General features: G+C 42.2%; 3 protein-coding genes across 11 annotated transcripts in view; 1 reads left to right on the plus strand and 2 right to left on the minus strand.

The window, feature by feature from the left end:
* The window catches only part of trioa (trio Rho guanine nucleotide exchange factor a), a 70,819-nt gene extending 65,392 nt beyond the window's left edge, over positions 1-5,427 (minus strand). For all 5 annotated transcript variants that reach the window (XM_041955936.1, XM_041955935.1, XM_041955934.1 and 2 more), the window contains exon 1: positions 5,155-5,427. In XM_041955936.1, the coding sequence (XP_041811870.1) occupies positions 5,155-5,224 (70 nt within the window). In that variant the 5' untranslated portion in view covers positions 5,225-5,427. The remainder of the gene's footprint in view (positions 1-5,154) is intronic.
* Positions 5,428-11,376: 5,949 nt separating this feature from the next.
* Positions 11,377-14,809, plus strand: c16h5orf49 (chromosome 16 C5orf49 homolog). The gene is made up of 3 exons (XM_041956101.1): positions 11,377-11,493; positions 12,142-12,258; positions 14,630-14,809. The coding sequence occupies exons 1-3, from the start codon at positions 11,377-11,379 to the stop codon at positions 14,807-14,809; spliced, it is 414 nt and encodes a 137-aa protein (XP_041812035.1).
* Positions 14,810-16,443: 1,634 nt separating this feature from the next.
* adcy2b (adenylate cyclase 2b (brain)) overlaps positions 16,444-26,213 on the minus strand; it is a 41,186-nt gene continuing 31,416 nt past the window's right edge. For all 5 annotated transcript variants that reach the window (XM_041955073.1, XM_041955072.1, XM_041955071.1 and 2 more), the window contains 9 exons: positions 25,632-25,760; positions 23,751-23,935; positions 22,472-22,556; positions 20,340-20,498; positions 19,203-19,349; positions 18,941-19,048; positions 17,670-17,784; positions 17,446-17,570; positions 16,444-17,363 (listed from right to left, as the gene is read on the minus strand). In XM_041955073.1, the coding sequence (XP_041811007.1) occupies positions 17,211-17,363; positions 17,446-17,570; positions 17,670-17,784; positions 18,941-19,048; positions 19,203-19,349; positions 20,340-20,498; positions 22,472-22,556; positions 23,751-23,935; positions 25,632-25,760 (1,206 nt within the window). In that variant the 3' untranslated portion in view covers positions 16,444-17,210. The remainder of the gene's footprint in view (positions 17,364-17,445; positions 17,571-17,669; positions 17,785-18,940; positions 19,049-19,202; positions 19,350-20,339; positions 20,499-22,471; positions 22,557-23,750; positions 23,936-25,631; positions 25,761-26,213) is intronic.

Raw genomic sequence — 26,213 nt, forward strand, 5'->3', positions numbered from 1 at the left:
ACTGTGACAGAGTAATTTGATTAGTCAGGTTTTTAATTTACTGCAATTGGCCAAAAAATACATTCCTCAATTACTCCGAACAGAAGAACTGATTTTAGAGAAAACTGACAATATAATGAAATATATAGATAATGTATACATGTATACATAGGTAGTGATATATCTGTATTGTCAACCTGTATTTAGTGGACAAATCTGTATTTAATATCATAATCTATCAAATATTAGAAGTGCCTGGCATTCAAAACCTTTAGTTATATGGATTAAGTGTGGTGGTTTAAAAGGTCATACTGATTTTAGACACTATTCAGCCAGTGAAAACAATTGCCTTCAATTAATGTGAAGGGAGATTTCTGAAGTCTGATAAAATAACGCTAATGATGTCATCTGGGGCTATTAAGTTGCACTGTGGGAAATGTAGGATCCTGTGTTTTGGGGGTGTGGCTGATACAAGGGGCTGAAAGCGAGGATATCTCAGCCTCAGCAGCTTTTTAAAGTCACCCAATTTTAACAAATAGCATGTTTAACACTCACTCAGTTGGCTGTTTCTCTGTGATTACAGGTTCTGAATAATCGGTCAAGTAATTAAGTAAAAATAATGTATATTATTAAAAAGGGAGCAAAACAATGTGACAACAAACCTAGCCTTCATTTATCCATTTGTACTGATCTGTGATGAACCAGTCCTGTTTCCTTCAATCCCATAAACATGGGGATGATAAAAGAATTGTGCTTTGTGTAGCATTAGGCTTTAGCCTCTGCTCTGTGTCTGACTTGGCAGCTTTAAGCCTGGAGGAAACCTTTACTGAGGGACCTCAATCAGTCTCCATCTCCTGGATCAATATCCATTAGTCTCAGAGTGTGTGTGTGTGTGTGTGTGTGTGTGTGTGTGTGTGTGTGTCTGTGCAGACCTCATCCTGGGTGAATGGGCCTGAGTCATAAATGCATGCCCTGGATCAGATTTCTCTCCCTCTCTCTCTCTCCTGCTTGTCTGTTTCACTCTCTTTCTTGCACAAACACATGCACACACTGACGCTCATTCAAACATACAGAGCAACCTTGTGAACGGCGTGTTGCAGACTCTAAATATTCATTCATGAAGGCCTGGCAGTGCGGATTGCAGACCCCCCCCCCCAACCATGAATAATATCATACACTACCAACAAGTAATAACTGTATGAAATCTACACTAAATCAGCCTCTTAGTCATCAGTATAGCCAAAGATATGTTTGGAGTGGAATAACTTGATGATTGACAACATGCCACAACAAAACTCCCCCTTTCAGAGCTCTGAGGCCTAGGTATTAATTCCAGTCTGGAAGACAGGGGAGAGAGACGGGGGGAAGCTCGTTTTTTTATTAGTTGTCATTTTGCATCAGGACGGAGAGGCCCAACACGACACTACAAGAATGAGGGAGGGGGGGGAAACATGAAACAGGCATTGGCGAATGAACACTCAGACAGCAGGCAGGCAGGCAGGCAGAGTGGGGAAGAAAGCAAAGAGGGAGGACATGGGAAAGACAAAGAGGCCAAATGCCAAAGGATGGAAAAAGAGATGAGGATGGAGCTGAGGATGGAGGGGGGAAAGAAAGCGTAGCCTGCGGCAAGACACTCAAACCTGTGCATGTCAAAACAAGACTCCCAGATCTATGAGGAGGAAGTTCACAAGCAGAACAAAAAGGAGGGGAGCCCAAAGGTGACACTCAAGCCTTCCAACCAGCTCATTGTACATATCTTGGTAGACTGTCTATACTCAGGACTATAGTAGTTTCATTACTGGTTTCACTACTGAGAAGTCTGAAGAAGACCTTCATCAAGGGTGTTCTATTTGAACTGTTTCTGTTTCTATATCCATATAAATGAATTCAGTACCAGTTGAGGTTGGGAGACCTTGAAAGAACTACAGGTTGTGTACAATATAAACCACACATAGCGCTCAGAAATGTGCAGAACAGCATTAGTAAAAGCATTCCTGGTGTCCCCAGCAGTTACACATTGTTTGGAGATAAAGGATAATGGACATGACTTGCACTCTGAAACAAAAATTTCATGTTTACAGTAAATATCTTGTCCATAGTTATCATTATCTCATACAGTAGGTGGTCTTTGTCAGTCACTGTCCTGTTGCGCTCAGCAGCATCAGCACACTAACTGATGGTGCCAGGCCCTCTGAGGCGGTTACAGCAACACTGAAGCAGCATCAACGATAAGCACAGATCAACCTGAGAAAACCCTGGGTCATATTTTTTGCGGCTGTTTGCAACTGCTGTACAATCAGTCACACATAACTCATAATCAGTACTAAGTACACCTTTAGAGGTGTGTTCAACAAGGTGTGCTGTTTGTAAAGACAACAAACACACATGCTCGTAAAGGATCTTCGTACAAGATGGTAGTTACACTAAGAAAGCAGCTTAGGGTAACATTTTGTCAATAAAACGCCAATAATTGAACTTAAGTGCTAGCAGGCTCTGTTTAGCTTTAATTACACAAAATTGTGGATCCCATTAAGATAAAACTAAACTAGGTTAGATAACTGTCAGACCCAAGTTAAGATCTCGGTTAACATACAGGTTTGTTTTGATTAATGTTGGTGTTTTAATGTAGGCAGGCCCTCAATCTCTGTCAATCACTGAGACAATTAAGTACAGAGAAGATTTTTTCATCATGATAGTGGCATGAAATGCTCATTCATGATCCTTTCCACAATTCCTCTTTTATTATCAATTCAGCAGTAGCTGCCCCACCACTGCTAGAGAAAATTTAAGTGCAACAAAAATTGTCATTGCTTCTCTCCAAACAAACAAAGTGAATATATGGTTAAGTGCTCTATTGTTAAACAAAGAGCCTTTTCATAACTACAAACTAAAACTGCAGCAGATGGACTTGTGGCAATAAGAGAAGGAGCCATATCTACACATTTTAATTATACAACAAATTAGCAACAGATCTGATTAACAGTGAAGCAGAATGGCTGCAGCTGTGCACCATCAACAAAACATACATTCAAAGTGTGGCTGCGAGTGAGTTACAGGATGCCTCTCGCCTCTCTCCCTAAGAGGAAGCCATCAGATCAGCTCAATACAGAAACTGAACTTCACTCTGTGCTTATTATCTCGCTAGACACAAAACCACAGGAGCCAGAGCCTGGATGTCAATACTCTGCATTCTAGTGCTTGTTTACACCCCTCTGACTTTACTTCAAAATCTCAGTTCTACCACAATGGTCCAACACATGACAGTGCACTAGAACAGCCAGTGATATGGCTTATGAACAATGCACACAATGCATGACTATTCTCATATGCTACATTTTAATATTTATCACACACTTGTGCACATATCACCAGGAAAAAAATAACATGCAACTAACACTACACACATACTACAAAGGGAGCTATTGGATCATGGAGAAACAACATTGAAACAGTAAGCTACTTAAACAAGTGGAGTTAGATGATGACCCTGGCAGACATGACATCACGCACTAGATCTAATTCACAGCTTGCAGCCTGTGAACATAAATAGAGGGTTATCTAGCATCTATGCAAGTGCAGCCCATAAGCTCACCGGTTCATGCTGTTTCACCCACATATGGACAGACATAGAGCCATGGATCACCTTTTCATTCAACTGTATCTGAGGAAACTTCAGTTGATATACATAATTTTTGTAACAACGGTATAAACATTAATGCTGTGTAATGGGTGTGGGTATGGAAGTGTTTAAAATGAGAAATCCTTACACATGGTTTCATAATGCAAACACTGCAAGGTAAAATAAAACTTAAACATATATTTCTCTGCCACCTTTAATCTCTGCTAGGACCCCTAGAATTCACAGTTTCTGAGCTGCTCTTGTAGCCTATGGGACCACTGCAGGCCCGTGTTAGGACTTCAAGTCACAGTCCTTGCTGATTAATTAGCCTACTTAGCTGTGTTAACAGTCTGAACGTGCTATTGGGCAGCAACTAACCTTGTCTAAAAACAACAGTTTGGTTGTGTTTGAATGAATCAGTGTCACTGATATTCTGCGGTTTTTATCGCGACCAACAGACTTATTGATATTAGGCAGCCTTTTGGCCTTGATAGCCATGTTACACAGCTAGCTTACCCTGCACAGTGCACACCCAGGCTGTATGTGCCACGCCATGTATTGTTTACATAGCTTGTACAGTTGTGCTATTTTTTGACAGCCCAGAAAACAACAAACAACCAGTCAACGGAATAGTGGATGTAAAACAGACACACCTCGTGTACGTTTGCGCTAAATACATCAATAAGCTGCTTAGATACACGCTTTGTCAACTCACAGGCGAGCTAGCGGTGCTAAACTAGCTAGCATTTGTTAGCCAACCAAGCAGACAGGATTCACCAAATCTGATACAGGATTCACTAGCTTACAGGCTAGCATTGGAAGCTAAGATGTTGAAAGTAGTTAGTTACCACATCAGTCCATTTTCGGACAGCCCTGACCTGCTTCTTTTCTCGCTTCTGTAAGATCTAAAGTCACTCCACTTGATCTACATAAAAATATGTCATCCATATGCCATTGTAATAGCGTGTTGTTCTTATTAACATAAGAGTCGCTTTGATCCATTTGTGTCGGGCTTGCTGGACGGGGAACATACATTTGCGGTTCCTATGTTTTCCTTTCTCCTGACGCTTACTTGGTCAAACTTAGCTACATTCCACATCCTCATTTGGACCGCAGACATAAGTAAAAGCGACTTTAAGTAGTGCCGTGGAAAGGGCAGAACACAGAATAATGTATCTTGAAGTACATGGAGAGGTAGCCGACCAAGCGTTGACAAATCTGGGAGATGTGTCCGAAGATGGAACTCTGACAATTAGCGCTCTAGCTAACGTTGCCTGGCTACTCAGTCCGGATGGGCTATCGTTGGAAAAATGCATGGAAGAAACCCATCTTTAGAGATTTCCACAATTGTGTTGGCCATTACGATTTGTTATACACTTCGTTTATAACAACAGTTATGAAATTCATTCGCTAAAGCCTTCCCTATTCCCTATACACTGTCCGAGCCCCCAAAGCAGTCAACATGGACGGGAACATTGTCCCTCACACAGCTGGACCAAAGGGAGCAGCTCTCGGTGGAGCTCAGTCCGACCTCTTCCACTCATTTTTGGGCTTACCGGTCTTGAAGAACGCCGCTATGTCGCTGGCGTCCTTCGTCGTCTCCTCCGCTCCTTCACCGGAGCTCATGGCTGCTACAACCCGAACCTGGAGCTCAGTATCTCCCAAGTAGATCCCCCAAAAAATCGAAGAAAAGATGGCACAAAATCACTTCTGTCCCGACAAAAGCGTCATTTAAGACACACGGACGGTTACGGTGACTCGTAGACGCTAGCAGTGCCATCTGCAGACCTCCATCTTGGGGTAACGTAATTGGAAACGATCAGCCGGGGGCACCGGGTTCCTCCTCGGAGTGGAGCCGAGGGGAGAGTAGCTGTGGCGCGGAGGAGGGGGGCGGGAGGGGCCGGGTCGCTGCTCGGTGAATCTCCGTAAGCTTTCGGAAATGAGCAGACGGTGGGTCATCAAGGAACGACGGCAGTCACTGTGCGCGCGCGCGTGCGTCTGTGTGTGCGCGTGTGAACTTACAGTAAAATGTAGGACATACAAAACCCACTTAGCAGCGAAAACCAGTGTAGGAACAGAACATATACAAGCCGTCAGCCGTGATCATGATGTGAATGATAATCTTAGAGGCTGCGTGTAAATTGAGTTTTCTAATATGCGACACACTGTTGGGAAAAGACCGACTTTTTGGGGAATTTAAGAGAGTGATTCATGTGCAGTTGATTGTTTCTGTGATGTTTCCATAAAAGATGGTTGAATGTTGTGTTACTCATACTTTCAGGGAGGAGCGGAGAGGTCGGTAAAGTCTCCCGGATACAAACAGAAAAGGGCAGCTGTTATGATTGAGCGTCTGTCATGGCCTTCTTTTCTCTGTGCTTTGTGGTCTCAGCTGTACTGCTGATGCCATCTGCTGGTTTGGGCGTGAACCGAGGCTTCTGCTCAAAGTCTTTTGTTTTAATCCTGAGAATCTGAATTTAAGAAACTCTGTGTTGATCATAGTAATACTTCTTGTGCATGGATGATGCATGATTTAACCCCACAGTTTAAAACGCTATTCAGTATCTATGAGCAAGACAGTCACTAAAACTCTATGGACCCAAAAGGTTCAGTATTAGATTTTAAAAAGCAGCATGAAATTAAGAATCCAATAATAAATACAGACATATTACATATTAGAATGAAACTCTGAAATAATCAAATAAATGTTTAAAATTCAATTAAAATTATATTTAATCCTGCTTCTTTTCAAAATAAGTCATAAAAGGACAAAATCATGTCATCTTGTTGATAAATCACTATAATATTGTAATCTGGGTAGACTAAATATTAGATGTAAAAATTGTAGAAGATTGCTGAAATGACATTTCAGAATATTAAGATGTGTTTTAAACATTTATTGGATTATTTTACATTTCTTTCAAGCTGTATTCAGGATGAACAGACGAATGCTGCTGCTCGCTTGTGGATTCTTTCACGCTGGCCATCCACAACTTGTGGGTTTTATGTTACAAAGCGACATCCAAGGTCTCTTCAGTTGATGTCAAGTAAATATTCTCTGGGACAGAACAGAAGGTCCTTCTAGTGATGAGAGAATCACAGCACGGCTGCATGCTCAAAGGGCTTTGACACAAAAGACACACACCTGCACAAAATGCTTCAAATGATTTCCTGAGTGGAAATGTTGATATTGACTAACTGTTGCGGAAGTGTAGCAACAGATAGTGGAGTGATTTATTGATGAGATGACATCATATTGCCCTTTTATAAGTGGGACTGAACATGGAAAATGACCTTTAGTTTGAATGCCTTCATTACAGTCAGTGCAGGGCTGCGGATCAGCCTTATTTCTCTTCTCTTGTGAAGCAGCTGTTGAACTGCTCAGGTTCGGCAGAGTCCAGTGGGGATATTTGAACGTCTTACTGCGCTTGTTCAGCCAAAATGATGCTGATGTTCAATTATAGCTGATCTCACTCACTTTGACAGCACATTTGGATGACAAATTTGACTCTGTGTGCGTGGACCCATTATCAAAACAACATCAGATGTTTAAAAGGTTAGAATTGGATTGCCATGAGAAAATGACATGTTTGTACAGCAGGAATAATACTATAGAAGGAAGTAGTTGGGTGAGGCAGAGGGTCTGAAGTCAGGTTGCTTTGCAGATTATATTAGCCTAACATTTATGATACTGATTTATGATAGAGAATGCTGAGTTAAACTGACCTGTGAGTATCGCCTCATGCTCGGTCCAGTGTAAAATAGATTTTACTTGTTTATACTGGTGGTAATTAGCAGACCGGACCATCTAAGCCTGTAGCAGCAGCGGGTGTGTTAAAGGGTTTTATTGCTCGTCAATTCGGCTTTTAATTTCTGAAGGGAGACTGTGTTTTGCCATATTAAAAAAATTAAACAGTCTTTGGCTTTAAAACAACTGCACAGAGTTAATGGCCTGATGCACCATGACTAGAATTAATATCTTATTATTCCCACCTTGCCAAGGCTTCCCAGTCGAGGCTTTTATAAGGCAAGGTCACAAACTGTGCTCATTGTCGACATACCCCAAAGCTGATCGTCTTCACTTGTGCCACTGGAGCTGTGCCTGTAGAAAGAAAGCTCCTAAGTGGTTGACAGGCAGTGCTGCTCATTTAATCTGAAAATATAGCTTTAAGTTTAGGGTTTATGTAAGGTTAGTTTTCATTGACTTTTTCATTGGCGTCACAAGACTCAGATCCACTGAGCAAAAGCTGATAAGAAAGAAACTCTCTGGACAGACATACAATCTGATGTGTTTCGTCTTTCTCTCCTGTTAGTCGTGTTTTGTTTGAAAAAGAAGTTTCTTATGGAGACGCTGTTGTATTACTCGCCATGTCCAGCAGGGGGGAGGCTGATACTAGAGATCGACTGGCCTTTGTCCACAGAGAGATAATGCTGGGTGGTGGAGGAATGGATGAACCTCTCCTCTCCTCTCCTTTTTAAAGATAATGCATATCAGACATCAGTGTTTCCACTATTTCAAAGCAAGTTACCTGCGATCTGTGCCAGTGCTGACAGAGACCTGGTGGACATGATGATAGTTGAAGTGAGACGTGATCAGTGGTTGATTTCTTGTACTTTTTCCAATTTGCGTATGTTTTTGTTCAAGCCCCTGAAAACTATTCCTACATTCAGGACAAAATAAGCGACAATGACAAGTTTAGGAAAACAACATGCTTAAGTATTATTTATTAAGAGTTCTCAGGAGTGTCTGTCATCTGTCATCATGCTTTGTCAACTCTGACTGGTGAATATCATGTTTTTGTAACTGCCCACTTCAAATTAAGTAAGTAAAGAAAGGGCAAATTGACAAACACTGAAATCTCACATAAAAATAAAAATAAAATAAATAAAATAAAATAACCAAAACTGTTTCTCATAGTAAGCATCTGATTGAAGAAAAAATTTCTGGCATTTTCTGAGCCATTTGTTGCCTGGGTTAGTTTTTTTTTAAGTGGCTTGCTTGTTTAATAGCCGTGACCTTTTATTATGCACAGATTTTTGTCCAAGGAATCTTCATTATCAGCTGAAGTGTGCCTGGCTTCATGCTGATGAGGAAAATATTCAGCGCTTCTTAGAATGATATAAAACATGTGCAATATTAACCAAGCATCATCTGAAGCAGGGGGAAAAAGTATACAGATGAGAAGAAGGCTCAATAACACTGGAACCTCCTTTTAATAACTCAGGACCATTGAAATGACTGACCCCTGCCTTCAGGTGGTTTCATTTCCACAGTGACTCCTGCCAAATAGCAATATATCCCTCTGAAATGTCAGCGGTAATTACTCTTGCGCTCTGAGGCAACATCCAGAATGAAAGAAAGCAGGTGGTGATCGTGCTCTGTCTCTGTCTCTCTCTCTCTCTCTCTCTCTCTGTCTCTTTCTTTTTGTCCACACATCCCTTCAGTCCTCCACGTCATTGCTCTTGGAAACCTCTTGAACTGTGCTGCTGAATCGTTGGCAGTTTGATCAAAAACTGCGCTCCCCTGCTCACAGAGAGATTTGGGGTTTTGTAGTGTGGTTCTGTGTGTGTGTGCGTGTGTCTGTGATGTGGTCTGGGCAAACTCACGGCGCAGTGAGTGGTGTCCTCTTATTGGCCACCCCCTGTTGCTCTGTCGTAATTATGTGGAAGGAGAGAACAATAACAGCAGGTGGCAGACACACACGCACACCGTCATGTTTCCATCACTTTTGGGGACATTACATAGACTTACATTCATTTCCTGGAGATTTAACCTAAACATAAGTATAACCACTACTTGCCTTCATCTTCGTCTTCATCCTAAAATTGAATGATTTACGTTATAGGTCCCAATAAGCAAGGCGAGTCCCCACAATGTGAGTAATACACACACACACACACACAAGGTGCATGTCACAGCTGTAATCTCCTAAATGGAAAAATCTTAGAGGTTAACTGTCCCACTATGTGAACAATGTGAGCCTTCTCTAACACACACACACACACACACACACTGTGAAGCGATAGTTTAAAGTGTGTTTGTGTCTGTGTGTGAAAGGGGGATGGAGGCAGGTACAGACATACACAGCCTCTAAAATTGTGTGCTGCAAAATAAAATGACAACGCATTTATTTGCATTTTCATTTTTTTTAGCCACATCATCCTGCTCTGTTATAATACGCACAATTTTAGTTTTTCAAAACATCCTTTAACCCATGAAGTAATGGACAAATGTGATGCCAATATACAGCCTTTTCAAGTCTACCGAGCACTCAAAGCACTTGATGACACATTCACCCAGCAATGACACAGCCCAGCAGTTCAGGGTTCAGTAGCTTGCCCAAGGACACTTCAGCATGCAAACTGGAGGGGCTGGGGATTGAACCAGCAACCTTCAACTTAGGGGATGACCTGCCACAGCCCTAAACCATCATTTGGTGTTTTGGAAAGAGAGTTGGATTAGTAGATTGATGCCACACAGATGTTGGTGGTAAGTTACGCTATCACCGCAGCTTCATTTTTTTTTTAACCAATAGGAAATTATATCAATCTACTCATCTGTCTCTGGGCAAGAAAGCAAATGAGCACATTTCCCAAAATGTCAAACTATTGCTTTAAGCATGCAACATTATAGATACAAATTGTTCATACGGGGGTTGTTTTGTAGCAACTTTTCCTATTTCCCCGCTGGACTCAATTTGCCAAGATTAACTTGAGGTGCACCATCTGTGTCTTTATCCAGCTGAGGGACTGGGAGGGTATTTATACTTTATCTGAAGCCCCGGCAAATGGACTTTTCTTGTGATGACCGAACCACATATTCCACACTGTGCTTGAGGCAGAGTCTGTCCAGTGTTATAAATTGATTCTGCTGCCACAGTCACACAGCAGATGCAGCGAGAGACCTTCGCAGGACCTTGAAGGGACAAGTGTTATTAGCATAAAGGAACGCACTGAGGCAACGGTGCAGGGATGTGCTATCACTTTATTCTGATGCTCCACTGTTGACTCTCAACATTCCTGTCGCAATAAGTCAAAAGTGTGTCAGCAACAGACAATTTGACTGATATTTTTATGTGAATATCAGCATTCTATAACTCTAATACAATATAAAACTGTATAATTCTATTACAGTTAGATATACTCCTACTGGTCTCCTGCCAGACCGTCTAAATTTTGTTAAAGATAAATCATTAAAATAAAGAAACAATATTTATTTTCATCATCAATGAAAATAAGGCACATAAAGTAATTGGTAGGCCTATATAGATATGTTTGAATGTAGTAGCTCATCAGGGTTATGATATTGTGTCTCTTAAACCAGTTTCATTTGCAAAATTGAATATAGGAGTTATCTTATTGGCGTCCTTAAAGTTGCAAAATAAAGCAAAATGAAAGTTTTGTCAATAATTGGTGAGAAATGCGAGGCAAGAGCAGACTTTGAAAACATCCCCTTAAATGTATTGAGGATGGAAGAAGCCAGTAGCAGATTAATGTTCTCTCAAAGTTTGGCAACAACGTACTCATTCCCCACTGCATTATATATAATTTTGTTTAGTGGACTGACTCATATTATGCGTCCCTAATCAAATGCTTTTGAGTCCTTTTTCTGAAACTCTCAAGTACGTACAAAGAAAGCGGTCTTGAAGGCAGCACGTCACACATAGTCGGAGCGGACGTGTATCCTAGCAACCACAGACGCCGGCGCGCTGTGTTATGTAGCTGGATGTTCAGCTTTCTCAGGTTTTATCACCTTTACTGAGTGATTTTTAGGCGAGAACATGGACGTATCGAAGGAGGCACAAACCAAACCGCTTTCTACCTTGTCTTCGTTTAGTTACATCCCACCACGAAGAAAGGAAACAAAAGAAACGTCGTTCTTTAACAAAGTCTCAGAGGTAACGTAAAGCGTTGAATTTATGTTAAAAGTTTGTTGCCAGGCCCGCTAAGCTAATCTCAGGGCTAAGGTAGCTAGCTAGCTAGCCAGTTTTCTGGAAATATTTCCATTAATCGTGGTGTGACAACATCTCAACAGAAATGTTCGAATGGCCACAGAGTCTCCACATACTGCTGATGGTATTTGGAAAGTGCCAAACAATAGAAGTAAGCGAATTTGATTAATGCTAAAGCTAACTGCACAATGTATGAAAGGAATGACATGTAGCTTAGATATAATCGAGTCCCTACAAGTGTGAGTATGTTGTTACTGATTAACAAGTTTTTCCACTTGCATTAGAGTTGATTTTCAGAAGTCTTACAACATGTCTAATTCATGTGAGTGAATATGTCGCAGTCATCCAACAGTGATTCTGCTCTAACACCATGTGAGGGTCTCTTGTAATGATTAAGAGAAATCTCGCTGTTGACTGCAGTGCTGCTTGTTTTGCTTCAACCTGAGCCAGTTTCGAGAAGAGATTGCTGTGATTGTCGGCTGCGGTCGCACCTCCACCTCCTGCCCCTTGCCCAAAGTGGCACAAAATGATGCCCTTCTGCTTGAAGACAGGCTTCAAATGACAACCACCCACTCACTGCCTCTCCTTCGGCAGGTCCCAGAAGTCTCCATGTACGACCGAGTGTTCCACCAGGCTGAGGGTTACGACATGAGACTGCGTCGAGATGACAGAAAACACGATAAAGGAAGAGGACTAGAAATAAACAAAGAGGTAATGACCACAGTTTGCTGCTTTACTTCTTAAATGTCTTGCTTAGATACTGCTTTAGCTTGCCAATGAACTCAAACTTAAGTATTTAAGTTCATGCACTTCATGGATCATACATTATTATTTCATCATAATTTTACCAAAGGACCAAACTTGCCCACCTACATCTTGACATCAGCTTCAGGAATGATAGACTTGTAATGGTAATTAATATTGCTATTCATAGTGATTAATTAATAGTGATCAAATCCGTCCTTGCTTCTGAGTTGACCCACTGTTGAATCAATGGTACAGTGCAGTCAGGGATGACTTTCCACCAACATGTTTAAAGTGACTGTACTACTTTTATCCCATTTTCCTGAACTATAGTCAGGATCAATGTTCTGGTCTGTGAAAAGTTATATTAGGCCTATCAAGCCTCACAAAGCTTCCTTCACATGTTCATGAGTACAAGCACAAGTAAATACTCCACAATTGTTTTACAGTAAGATGCAATACAGAAATAATGTAGTGAGAAGTCGAATGAATGCAGTACAGTTCTTTACTTCTTACCCACTGATGACGTCAGTGGATATTGCCTTATAGCACTGACCACCTACACACTTGGCACACGGACCACAGATCAGTGTACATTATAAGCACTACCACTCTACACATGTAATAAGACCTTCTCCTGGTGTTTCCTGAACACAGAACTTTTCAGGCTGTAGATCGAGTTAACAGTATGACTTTGGAGTGGTCCATAGATGGAAATGTCAGTATAGTGTGAAAATGAATTCTAAAAGAGCGTGCATTTCAAAATGTGCCCTATTTATCAGTCTGTTAACATTTTCTACGATGTGGGGGCTGACATATATCTCTATGTTTTATGACATTTGTTTATGGCTCCTTTTTGAAGCCTTTTCATCCCCACAGAGTAATTATTCATGTCAAGAAAAGTAGCTCACAGTGAGTTTCTGGGTCATTGAAAGCAGAGAGAGGGGGGGTGTGAACAAAGCAGCCACACACACTGCTGAGCTTGTAATTACAGTTAGTTGAGTGGTTGGCTGACAGCTCCTGCTGAATTAGGACATTTCTGCTCAGGAATTCACATTTGAATATGAATTAAAAAACTATTTATTGTATATGCTATTCAGAGGATAATGGTAGTGTGTTATTTTTTTTGTTCCTGTTTCCACTAAGGCTTATGCAAATGTGAATTCAGCAGTGAATCTGCAGCAGCCAGAAGCAGGTACTGCCTGTTCTGCAGACAGTCAGCCTGACCTCCCTGAAGTCAGAGGCTCCCAGTGTTCAAAAATCTGTAGAAAAAGCTCTCGCTGAGACTCACTGCTGCCCTGGGTGATACTGAGCAGCACATGTATTTTAGTTTTTCATAATATGACGTTATGGCGTAGCTAACACTTTCATTTGTTTGGACTATTTTCACTCCTGCCAATATTGTATCCTGTTACATGTCGTGGCAATGAAGAGGCAGAATGAACAGAGAAGGAGGAACAATCATGTCTTCATCTCAGTTCTGGCAGAGAGCTTCAGCTGCAATGATCATGACTTTACAAAATCACGTTTTTCTAAGGTATCAATAAATATACTATAGCAGTGCAATCATAGAAAGCAGCCCCTGAAGCTGTATACCACCCCCCTCCCCTTCAGTGCTAAGATAGCTGGCCTCATCTGTGACCTCACCACTCCATACCAGCGCTCCGTGGCTCAGTCATATATCACAAACCGCAGGGGGGAAATTAAAATGTGATTCCCAACCAGGAGTACTCCAGGGGGTACGTCTGTAGTTACCACGGGGTACCTGAAAAGATTCAACTAATTGGAAAAGATAGAGAGAGAATTTGATTTGAAAAAAAAATGACTTATTGCTCAATTATGGAGTGTTTTGACTTTCCCCCTCGGGTTGTAGGTAATTAAAGTTAATAATTAAAGCCAAAATTGAATATTGATTACTGTAGTGTACCATGAATGTAATGTCTTTGTTAAATATGAGCGAAAGTTGTGTTTTCTTCTGCAGAACAGCTAAGTCTTCAGCTCCACTGCACCTAAGCAAGCACCAAACAAGCAAATTTGGTGTGTTATTGGAACAAACTTATCAAGTTTAATGCTGTTAAATTATACAGTGGTGTATGAATTATATACTCATATAATTTATAGAACAAAGTTGTAATATTGGTCAGATAATGTTAACTGAAGGGAAAACCAGTAATGCACAACACCTGGACCCCAGAGCTGTCACACCGAACTGGAATGCAGCCATCATTAATGTTATTAATAACATCAGTGCTTTTTCCTGCATGTCAAAAAAGTCTTTCTTTATTTTCTAAAGTATTTATTCTGTATCCCTCTGCCCTCTTCTCCCGCTCCACCTCAGGAGAAGTCCCGAGCAGTTCCCGTGTGCTCCTCTTCAGAATACGGCCGTCGTCCTGTACCCGCCATCTACCAACCGGGCCGGCAGCACTCACGTGTGGCTTGCATACAAGCTGAATTTTTCATGAAAAATGGGATCATCTGGAATGTGGAGGAAGGATATGGATCTGTGGCCCCTATCTGACAGCCTCAAGCTTCACAGCATGAACATTTACTAATAAACCAGTGTTGTAGTGTAAAACTCGATTTACGTGATAGATCCATAGCAAAAAAAAATAACATCAAACATTTCAACATGACATTTACTTATGATATTTTACTGTAGTATATGCTGGTAATTAGCATGACCAACATAGTTATTTTCAGTGATATATTATCTGTCAAAAGGCCGTAAAGAATACATCAGAAGATATGAAGACAGTGACATTTTCCAAGAAGCTCAAGCTCTGTTTTCTAGTTTGAGGCTGAAATCGCTCCATCAGTGCGAGCGTCATTTAAAGGCTCAGGTGGTGCAGTCTGTAAATCAAAGACCGTCTTCCAGTTATTGCAGCTCAGTATTGCACATGATATCAAAGACCAGAGTGCTGGTGTTCAGATTCCTGCCCTCAGCGTAGTGGCTGTTTTTATTATTGGACTGAATGTCCTGGACGACGGGCACAGAGTGCATTCTTAAATCGAGCTTACTTTCTACTGCACGAGGGACTGAGGCTCTTTCACCTGAACTGTAGAAGTTACAAAGAATTGCTTCCACCAAACCCACACTGAGCACACTCATTACCAGCATACATTGCCTGGACCTGATTCCCCCTCTGTTTCCTCCTGTGGTCTCTTGTGTTGTCCTTGACTTCTTTAAACACCGCTCTTTTTGTGCATCACGAACTTCCTTGATTTACAAGTTCTTGGATTATTTTTGAGTATACATTCTGAACCCACGCAACTTAGACCAACCTCCCACATAATGGGATGTTTTTGAGCACAGACATCTCTCGTTTGCTTCTGCCTTTGTGCTCGGGCACACGCAGACCTTTCACTCGTAGAAATGACACAGTATTTGAATCTGGTCGCTGTTTGTTTAGGAGGATCAGGAGCTAATACGCGAGGTGGTGTTCTGAAAGAAGAGAGAGAAAATTAACTGAGTAAAATGAAAGTGTTGTCATACAAGGAAGTATTTGGTCACAGAAGCCATAAGAAAACAATGGTTTCACACCACAATCAGCAGATTCGTCATCAGGGATTTCTGCACGGTCCTGCACAAAATGTATCTTATTGTAACGTGCATATTACTGCTGGCAGAAAAACAACTCATTTCTCAATGTTTATAAGTATTTTACAAGAAAAATATGTCTGTTATACTCTGATAGGGTTTTATAAAGATTACAAGAAACTATTAACAGTGACAGTTGGTATTTTAAGCGAGTGTGATACTTACACAGATGTTGACATATCATCATGTTATATGTTAAAGAATAGTTTGACATTTTAACATGCTTGTTCGCTTTCTGGTGGAGAGTTAGATGACATCATACCACTTGTCCAGTTAAGTAAGCTAACGGTGGTGGTGTCTTTCTATCATCTAACTCTCTGCCACATTGCAATTAAGCATAATTCTCAAAAGATCAAACTGCTGCTTTAAGAAACGTATCATGTTCATTTCATGATGGTGTTTATACTGGAGCTACTGTAAAATACAGACCTGTATTACTACCTGTTTGATGACTACAATAAATATGTCTGTACTCAAACAAGCCTTTGACTGTTAAGACTGTGACAAGCACTTGTGCTGAGAGCGCTAAAGCAAACACACGGAGACGCGGGACGTCAATTTATATACAAATGTTTAATGAATAACAAAAGGATGGCAGTGAACATTTACACACATTGCTGTTGGTTTGGTTCCAGATGGATTATAAAAAAGAAACCTCTACTCTCCTCTGGAATCCTGTGCCCGAGTCCACCTACTCTTCAGTGGGACACAAACGCCGCTCTAAAGCTATAAATACAATTCACAGGTTTTGGCAAACTACCCATCACACTAGCGATTTGTTGGCGTCGACTGCTCTATATGACAATGAACTATTGGAACATCCATTTAGAATAAAATGGAACAAACCGGCTCACGGTCCCAACCAGGCGGATATAAAAAAGCACAGCTCGGCAGGCAGCTCAGTTTGCTCGAGTGTAAGGCTCTGAAGCACTGCAACACCGGCGTGGTTAATTAGCTCCACGCCACTACTATTGTACAGACGGATGACTGCGGTCCTTGAGAGCTGCACTAATTTAGGAAACCGCTCTTTAGTCAGGCACTCCTTTAGACAGTGAAGAGACTCCTCTGAGCAAAGTCCTTGTTACACTTGAGATGTGAAAACCATCCGATGTGCAGCGTTGAAGGACTGTGGCGGCGCGCCTCGGCCCTGCTCTACATTGTGTTGCTAAGGACAAAACTGCTTCTCGACATTTGTCTATCCATTGCACTGCTGGCTTCTGGTGATGGGTTTTAGTTACGGAGCATGACAAATCACTTCTACGGCCACTTTGTGTGTGCGATTGTGTTCTCAAGTCTCATTTGTTTGGTTAGTGTGGCACGCTCAAGGCATCACGGTCCCTTGCGACAGAGATCGGGTCATCTCCGTGTGAACAAAGTAGGTCTTCAGCTCTCCTTTGCCCTTCACGTTGATGATGCCGCGACATGAACACATGTACCCTAGTGTTGATAAGATATGACTTGTCTCCTCTGTTACCTGTATGAAAAGAAACAAACATGACTAGAAGTTCACTAACACACTGGAAGACGTGCACTGGTGTTTTTGTGAGACTTCCCACCTGTATTTTACCCAGCACCCCAGTGGTCTCCATCCTACTGGCCACATTCACACTGTTTCCCCAGATGTCATACTGAGGTTTCTGGGCCCCGATAACCCCTGCGATCACTGGCCCGTGGTTTATCCCTAGAAAAAAAATGACATGGCTGATTCTTTAGAATAACTCATATCATCAGCTTTGAGTTCTATGCTCATAAGTTACGCTGTCAAGAAATGTTCTCTCACCAATCCTGAGTCTGAAGTCGTTGAAGGAGTGTTTGTTGATGACATCTAGCTTCCCCACAAGAGCAAAGGCAAACTCCACCATGGTGCCAATGTGCATGTACTGTCTGTCATGTTCCTGAGGGGAAGGCAGAGGGGGAGAAAAGAAGTTCAAGGTGCCGCCCGGCCCGTGTTTAGACCTCAGTATGTCATTGTCAAATTAACAGTCAGAACTGGGGATGACTGTAAACACATTAGACCTTGATCACCATGCAGGCAATCTCAATTTCGTGCAGTGGAATTATTATCATTGCTTGTGTCTGTGGAATTAAAACGTGCATCCTGTTGCAGCTTCAATCAAGTTTTCTCTTTTTACGAGTTTGGAGGGTGGTGTATTTTTGTAATCACCTTCACAGAGCCAAAGCCAGCAAAGACACATTCATTGTGTGGGAGCCAGATGCTATCGGCTAATGTTAGCAGCTCTGTTATTGAATTTGATCAAGTTTACACTTGAGGAACCTCAGCCAAACTCGTTACATGAGAGTGTTACGTTTCCCAAACTCATAAAACCCTTGCCTCCGATGACAGTGATGCACACTGAATATAAAAAGTAAAACAGAAGTCCAACCTCTGTGTCGCTTTACCAGTTAGCATTAATTAGCTAAATGTAGCTTTAGCTAATAAATCAGCTCATCAAAATGAAAGACTAGAATGAGAAACCGAAAATCACTCTGTGCTTTGATGTTAGCTTGGCAGGCTTAGCAACGGCAACTAAGGGGGCGGGGCTTAGCCAATTGAGCTGATGTCCCACCAATCAATGGCACATCTTTTTAGAAACAATGTGCAGTCACATGTCTGTGTGATGGTCTCATTTGCTTCCGCTGATGCATTCACACGAGTGTAGTAATGAATAACTGACATGTGAACGTTATGTGCAGCGCATTTTAAGGAGAAACCCACACAAAGCCCCCAAATGTATTTGGGCAGCAATAAATACTTTGATGCCTCAGCTTCATCCGGTTTTGTGACCATAAATGAAAAATGACAAGCTGATTGAAGATGAGCTCAGGCTGCCAAAAACAGTTCCAGCGCTCTGAAACGAGGTGAAAAGGCCTGTTGTTCCTCGCCTGCTCGTCGATTATCAAACATGAGCTCTGATGAAAGCTGGACAGTGGGGGCTTTGACCTCACAATCAGCGGGTCGCTTTGTATCCAGCATGGCCGCCCGGGCGCGTCGAGGTCATGTGTCTGTGTGTGCACGTGCGTAAAAACGAGCGCATGTGTGTGAAAGCGTGCCTGTGCGCACTCTGGTCCCGGCGTCACATTGAGTCCAGTTGCAGCCATGTAGGTGCTACCGATGGTCTTTATCTTCTCCACTCCGCTGAACTTAGGTTTGGACAGCAGCTGGGGACACATGGAGAATGCAGTGCGTCACCTGACATGCACAGGAGAAGGACATACTGGCACATTTGCCTGCAGCATTAGAGCATGTGTGGCTGCTTTGCAAAAAAAAGCACATTGTCAGAGAGCTGGGATTATCAGTGTGAGGGGAGTTTACCTCATCAAAGTCTGCTATGATCTCGTTGAGGAGACGGAGGCACTCCAGTCCTTCCTTATTGACATCGGACTCAGTATAAAACTCTTTGAAGTCTGGGATGGAGGCGAACATCACACACACCGACTCGTATGACTGATGATAAAGGTCCTGCAAGCAAGAGGAAGATAACAGCTGGATGTGTTGTACTAATGGAGTGCCGGCGAGGGGAGGTTAAAGACGAACGGTGCGTTGGTTTCAATGAGCCTCGGCCACAGGAGGAAGATCTATGGGCTGAATGCCTAATACGGAACAATGACGCTGACTCTTTAAATAAATAAAATGAAACTTTTATCATCCCTGTGAGGACACTGGGTCACTGCAGCAGCAAAATAGTAACGGCATTCATCACGGGAAAGACAGAGCAAGACGGATGTAAGAATAGAAGCAATGAGGGTACAGAGGGCACAGATCTGGAATGAATTAAAGAAGCATGTAGGAAAAGTATGTTAGGCAAGCAGGCTACATCAGTTCCAGCATGTATGCACGGACGGCAAGCAACAGCAGTGAAGAGGGAATGTTTATTAAATTATACCGAAAGGGAACACATAACAGGTGAGAAAACGAAAGAATATGCTGACAAAAGATGTGAATTAACAGCACATGCAGAGTGTACAGATTCATTTAAATACACTGTTTTCTTCTCACAGCTTTTTTCCTCAGACTGTGAGATTCGTCAGCTCATCCTCCGCGCTGCACCATAAATAATACTTCATTTTATACGTATGATTTATTATCTATTCATTCATTTTGGTCATTTTTGTTTTGCGAGTAGCATGAAGAGACTACAGCCCGCGCTCCGTTGAACAACCCTGTGTTGTAGAATGATAATTAAATGAACCTTGTGTCATGTTTCCTCCATTTAAATGAGAAGGTCAACACCACAGCAGGCATTTAGCTTAGCTTAGCACAAAGACTGGAGACAGAGGGAAACAGCTAGCCTGGTTCTGTCCAAAGGTCTAAAAACTCATGTATCTTGTTTGTTAAATCAGTCCAAAAAAGACAACATGGAAAAATGATATACTGCTGCATTCCAAGGGGTTATATGACTCAACATCAATATAAGTATAGTAAAACTGCCATCGTTTCATGGGAATTCACCTCATTTTTCCAGTTGCGTCCCAGGAAGTGTTCGGCGACGTGAGCGGGTAAAACATTCTCCAGCAGGACCCGGTTGAGGTTCTCCATGGTCTCGATCTCCTCACACTCCCTCTTGAACTTGTCCCTCCACAGGAAGTCCAACCTACAGTAATATTCATTCTGTTACAGGAGGACACAGAGTAAAGAGACACCTGCGTCATTCACACCCAGCACTCTGCTCCAAAGCTACAGGCCACAGGAGAAGCCTACACCAAAATCGAGAAAAGCGACTGAGCAGCTGATACTTGATTTGAACTGGAGATGCACTAGATTAGGACTGAGCGGAGACACCACAAACGTATCTGAGTCAGCCTCCTATACAGACGTCCTCCAGCTACAGATATTTGTCCATGATATGAGAGCGTTTCTTAGAGATAGCCTGCCCGCATTCAGTTCTAATCATTGCCACTAAATGGAAACCGTACAGGATTTGAGGGAAATCATAACCATCTGAAACTAAAGGGCTCGCTTGGTATTCATAGAAAATTAATGCCAATAAAACAACAATGAAGCAATGCGAGAAGCTCCGCTGTCACTGCTCAAGGAAATAGTAAGCAGGCAGGAGTGTTTTGCATAAAAGATAGCCACTGCTTCTTTTTTTCAATGTTTTGGTTATTAATGCTTGAAGGAGTTTTATATCTGCATCCCAGGAGTGTGCGCTGCATCAGATGTCGTCCCCTGAACACATCATCATTATGCTCGTATATATTTGAATGCTTCAGCCTGCCTGTGGTCTGGCCCCTTCAGCCTGCAGTTTGTGTGTGTATGGGAGCGTTTTCAGCCTCCTGTGAGATATATATCATGTGTGTAGTTAGCGGTTAGCGGTGTGCATGATGTATGTGTGCACTGACTGCTTTCCCCCTTGAGATTTAAGTATGGTGCCAATTTAGATGGAACCAACAGTGTAGGCCCACACTGCTCTTGTGCTATAGTGTCTATAGCCTGAGGCTGAAAGAGAAAGACTTCCAGCCCTCTAAGGATAGTTAGTATGAACCATTTGTGTATATATATAGATGTGTGTATGTACAGTTTGAGCCCTTCCCGTGGAGAGAGGGACTCCAGCACCTCAAGGAGTCGAGAAAGTAGGCCAGAGGAAACAAAGCTCACTGGCTGGCTAACACGCCTGTAAATGAGCTTCGCCCCATCGTGCATCTGTTCTTGGGAGATGAATTTCAAATGCCTTCGTTCCCCTTACCTGCTTTCTCCTCCCTTTTACTAAACGGTTAGAAATAGGCTAATCTGGGTCGACCACAAACATTTTTGCAAGCCAAATTTGTTAATAGCAGGATGTGGAATGGACGCTCCTAGACCTTGTGCCCTCATATCCGGCACAGATGCACGTATCTGCGTCAAGGGCCGCGGATGACGCCTCTTGCGACAACGTGTCCAGAATTACTTTGATGATAATTGATGAAGCATTTTAAACGCACCAATTTCTACCCAAACAGCATCCAGAAAGATGAACCCAATTAATCCTGAAAGACCTTGATAAGAGCTCAGCCTGGAATGAGATATGACAGTAACAAAGAGTTTACCACAGCAAAGCTGTGTTTCCAAAACAAACGCTCCCCTCCCTTCTGGTGATGGTGACCCAGAATCAGAACAACACATGGAGCTGTTTGGACCAACCGCGGCTCTCAGGGGAGCCCCAGTTTCGTGTTCAGAGCCTCTTGGGGGAGTCTTTCTGTCCAGAACATCTGCTTTGGGGTCAGAGCTGACAGATAGTACCCCAAAAAAGATAACACACCAAATAGCACACAGAATCTGTGTCAGCTGAGCCCAGCTTCCAGAAGAAGTGAGGAGGCAGGCAGGCAGAAAAATGTTCATTTGAACAGGTATTTTGGTCTGTGAGCACATTGAGCCAAATCCTTGAACGCAGCGTCACCTGCTTCCAAATTTCGTTGTGGAGAGGAGTGAAGAAGAAAAAAATCCATCCTCATGCAGAGACTGCTCAATAAAACAAGTTTCTGTGACAGTGCTGAATGGCTTAATAAAATGGGTACAGCTGTAGTGAACGGTGAAGTCAGAGCTAACACTGAAAACAGGCTATAATTAAACGTCACTGTGGAGGGCAGTTTAAGAAGACTACTGACCTGCCTGGCTAATACCAGCAGAGTGATGAAGAAGATGAAAAGAGAAACAGAGCCCATCGTCTTCAGATCCTTCAGCACTCCTGGTCTGCACACACACACACACACACGCACACAGAATACAATTATCACAGTGTTGATCGTCTGGTGTCAAAGTCTCATGAAAAATCAGATCAGAGTAAGAAATGTTGCAGCATCTTTGTCACCTCAAAGGTTTTTATGCCTCAGAATGACTTGACTTCATTCTTGAGGGTTATAGCTGACAGATTATAGTTCCTTCAGTCCTTTTAATACACAACACAACCAGTAACATACAGCTTTCCTCTTGCCAAATGACTGCAGAATCAATCCCATCACTGAAAGGTTACTTAGACCAAAAAATTTTAGATTTTGATTTTAGGAAAAATGTGTTCAAAACTGTTTAAAAATAATTCTATGGAAAAATGATCAGCCATGATGTGTAGTAATTATGATTTGGAAATGGACATAAACAAGAAAAATCACTGGTATGGTCTTTTAGATACTTTCATAGTTACCTGTCTCTGGTTATTGACGTGCCTGCACAGTAAACGGACCATTACAATTATAAAGAGTGTTGAAAGAATCTCATTTAAAACCTATAAGATTCTGCTAATAAAATCACTTATTTTTCTTAATGTTGCACCGTTCAAGTAGATCACAGGTTGGCATGTGTCAGCTTCCCTTTACTGGTGCACATTAGAGGATGGACCCATGTAAAGCCACTTCACCAAACTCAATAAACAAAAGTGATCCATTTTCCTTTTCATTTAATACTGCATAATATTCTAGTATGTTCTGGTGCTTTGGTTATGACAACAGCATCATACTCTTCTTGCTAATAAAGCCAGGGTGAGAAAGAGGAATAAAGAGAGAATTATGAGAGGTGGAAACTTCACCAATCTTTGTTAGCGCTCTGAAAACTTTTTGCATAATGGTGTTTCTCTGCATCGAGACTCCAGCTGTCAGTCAAATGAATTGAGGTCCATCAACACAGAGTGCCGTGTCTCATTCTGCCACTCATCGCCCTCCTCAGCGGGTTACACTTGAGCGACAGTCATATGGGATACTGCAACCAGCAATAGTCTTTCCCTCAAGACCGGGGTCTGCTCTCGTGAGTCATTTTAATGGGCTCTGCTGCGCTCGAGCAGGCTGCAGGGTCAGGGGGGGGCGGAGGGTTTCAAACACACTGCTTCGGCCTAAAGAGGGACTAATAATTGTTTCGTTACTGCTTAGAGTAGAGAGGAGTTTAGTGTGCAAGTACCTATCGAGCGTATCGGTGGGGTAGAGCGCTTTGCTAAATCCATCCAGCAGGGAGGCGTGTGTCTGGAGGATGATGATGTTGTAGATCACCACGGCAACCAGCATCACCACCATCTTCAGTTCATAGTTGATCCTCAGGAACACTGAGCACGACACCAGGCCAAGTATACAGCAGTAGATGAAATACTGGAGACAGAAAGAGAGAGTCAGAAGCATGGCGGCCAAAAAACGTTTGTGCAGCAGTGAAGCACTGTGCACCCTGATGTGTGGGCTCTTCCTGAGATTTGTGTCGCACATAATACATGTATCAAGCTAAAAAAAGAGAGAAAAGACAAAGGAAATGCAGCTCTGTGCAGTGTAATATGCTTTCAGTAAGTGCTGCTCTAACCGTGGTGAATCAGGCAGCATACTGTGTAGTTAAGATGCAAGAACAGAACCAGAGATTGCATACAGCCGTGAGAATTTGTCAATATTCTTATACAACAGCACCTTTAGTTTATGTAAGATACAGCATGATGATTCTGTATGACGACGTTTAGTACAACCCTGATTTCAGACTAGTTGGGATGCAACATAAATAAAACCGAATGTGATCATTTGCTAATGCTTTTTGACGTATACTCAATTGAAAGTACAGTACACAACAAAGACAATATACTGAAATCAGCTTCATTGATTCTGCTTATATTGAATTTGATGCAGCAACGTGTTTCAAACAAGTTGGGACAAGAGCAACAACAACCTGTTAATCTGTGGAACGTTCCACAGGTTGGTAAAAGGCATGATTGATTCCTTGGTCACACGTACATGGTTATTTTTCAACACATTGCTTTTTCCATGCGTTTGGGCTGCGATTTTGCGCAGTGGTGGACGAGGCCAAAACAGTGCTGGTGCTAACCTTGCTAACGGGATTTTTTGCATGTTTACACGGAAATACAGCTACTCCTCCACTTTTATTGAGGAACAGAGGCGTTAGAACGCACCGCAAGGTCACGGTTACATAATCCAACACTCCCACGACACAGACCCCGCCAACGTCGCTGGCTTTGGACAAGACCTGATCGGACCTCTAGCTGCAGGTAGCCTACTGGTAATAGCTTTTTTTCGGGCTTCTGATTGGCCTAGATGGCTTTAGGTTTAGGGTTATATCACCGCATGCTGCGCAGTGCTTTAGTTGTGTTTTTGCATTTTCATATGGACGCAGATTTTGTTTTTACCAACATTTGTGAGGACAAGAACATTTTTGGGATTGCAGGAGGAGAAATGATTAGCATTCTGCTTTTATTAATGCTTTTACATGGCGTTCCCAACTTTTGGAATCCGGGTTGTCAGAATAAACAGGACAATGAATGAAGGCTTTGTGCTTTAAGAAATCCCCTATATATCTGACAACCTGATGACTGTCTGGGTTTCTCTCTAGTGACCTTTTTTCTTGCTTGGCGTGAAACTATATTATTGGCGTAACAGATCGGGTAAACAAAAGTTTCCTTGTAAAACTGGAAAAAAACACAGCTGCATGGCTATCTCTTTGAAATAGTTTTATTTTATGGTAAAGAGACACAGCTGTGTAACAGTGAGCAGTGAGCGATGTTGCTTCACCCAATGCCTGGCAGCGGGTCTCAGTTCTGTGTTCACACCAACATGTGAGAAAAAATATGTCTATTTAAAGTTAAAAAAGAGAATTTCCCTGAATGTTAGCACAAATATCATATAAGTGTAGATACAGGCAATGTTTGTTTGACTCATTTAAGCTGTTTTCTGGATACTGGTTGATTTGACTTAACCACATCCGCCATGTGACCTATTCCCATATATGACATATGAGTAGCTATTCACCCTCTTTCCAGCTCATGTTTTTTTGACCTCGCCCTGTTGCACTCACTGGCAGATAGAACTTGGTTTGTCCTGTGTTTTCTTCCTGGTTGTCCCACACGCTGTCATTACTTAGATTCACAGGTGGAGTAGTTGCCAGGACGTCCTCCATGAATCCTCCAGGATCCTCCACAAAGAACTAGCAAACAAAACAAAGAGCAAACAGTTTGACCCACCACTGATCTGTCACTGCAGCAGAACTCATTTGCATTATGTCCGCAATGTAAAGATGTAAAGTTACTGAGTTTACCGATCTCTGATCATGTGGGGAGATAAGCAGAGCTGGATGTAGCTGAGAGCAGCAACAAAGTTTAGAGTTTTTTTTTTACTTCTGATTGTTTATTACAAAGAGAGGCAGCTAAATTTGCAAGACCACACAAGATCATACGAGATCACGCAAGATTGCATGAGCTGAGAATCCATCTTGCCAGGCTTGAAGTTACACAGGTGCTTTGTTAACCTAATTGGTTGAAGCTAGCCCGTGATAGATGTGATAGACAGATGGGTCATCCACCTGCCAAGTATTTTTTGAAAGTGCCTGCCCTTTTCCAAGCAGTTTGCATGACTTCCCAGATGGTTCTGTCTAACAAAC

The sequence above is a fragment of the Chelmon rostratus genome, chromosome 16 (genome assembly GCF_017976325.1).
Source record: "Chelmon rostratus isolate fCheRos1 chromosome 16, fCheRos1.pri, whole genome shotgun sequence".
Classification (NCBI taxonomy): Eukaryota; Metazoa; Chordata; class Actinopteri; order Chaetodontiformes; family Chaetodontidae; genus Chelmon; species Chelmon rostratus.

Bases quoted from the DNA above. Each gene is read 5' to 3' on its own strand.
- c16h5orf49 (XM_041956101.1), top strand. From the start codon at position 11,377: ATGGACGTATCGAAGGAGGCACAAACCAAACCGCTTTCTACCTTGTCT. The intron at 11,494-12,141 runs GTAACGTAAAGC...CTCCTTCGGCAG, and splicing joins TCTTTAACAAAGTCTCAGAG to GTCCCAGAAGTCTCCATGTA. The intron at 12,259-14,629 runs GTAATGACCACA...GCTCCACCTCAG, and splicing joins GACTAGAAATAAACAAAGAG to GAGAAGTCCCGAGCAGTTCC.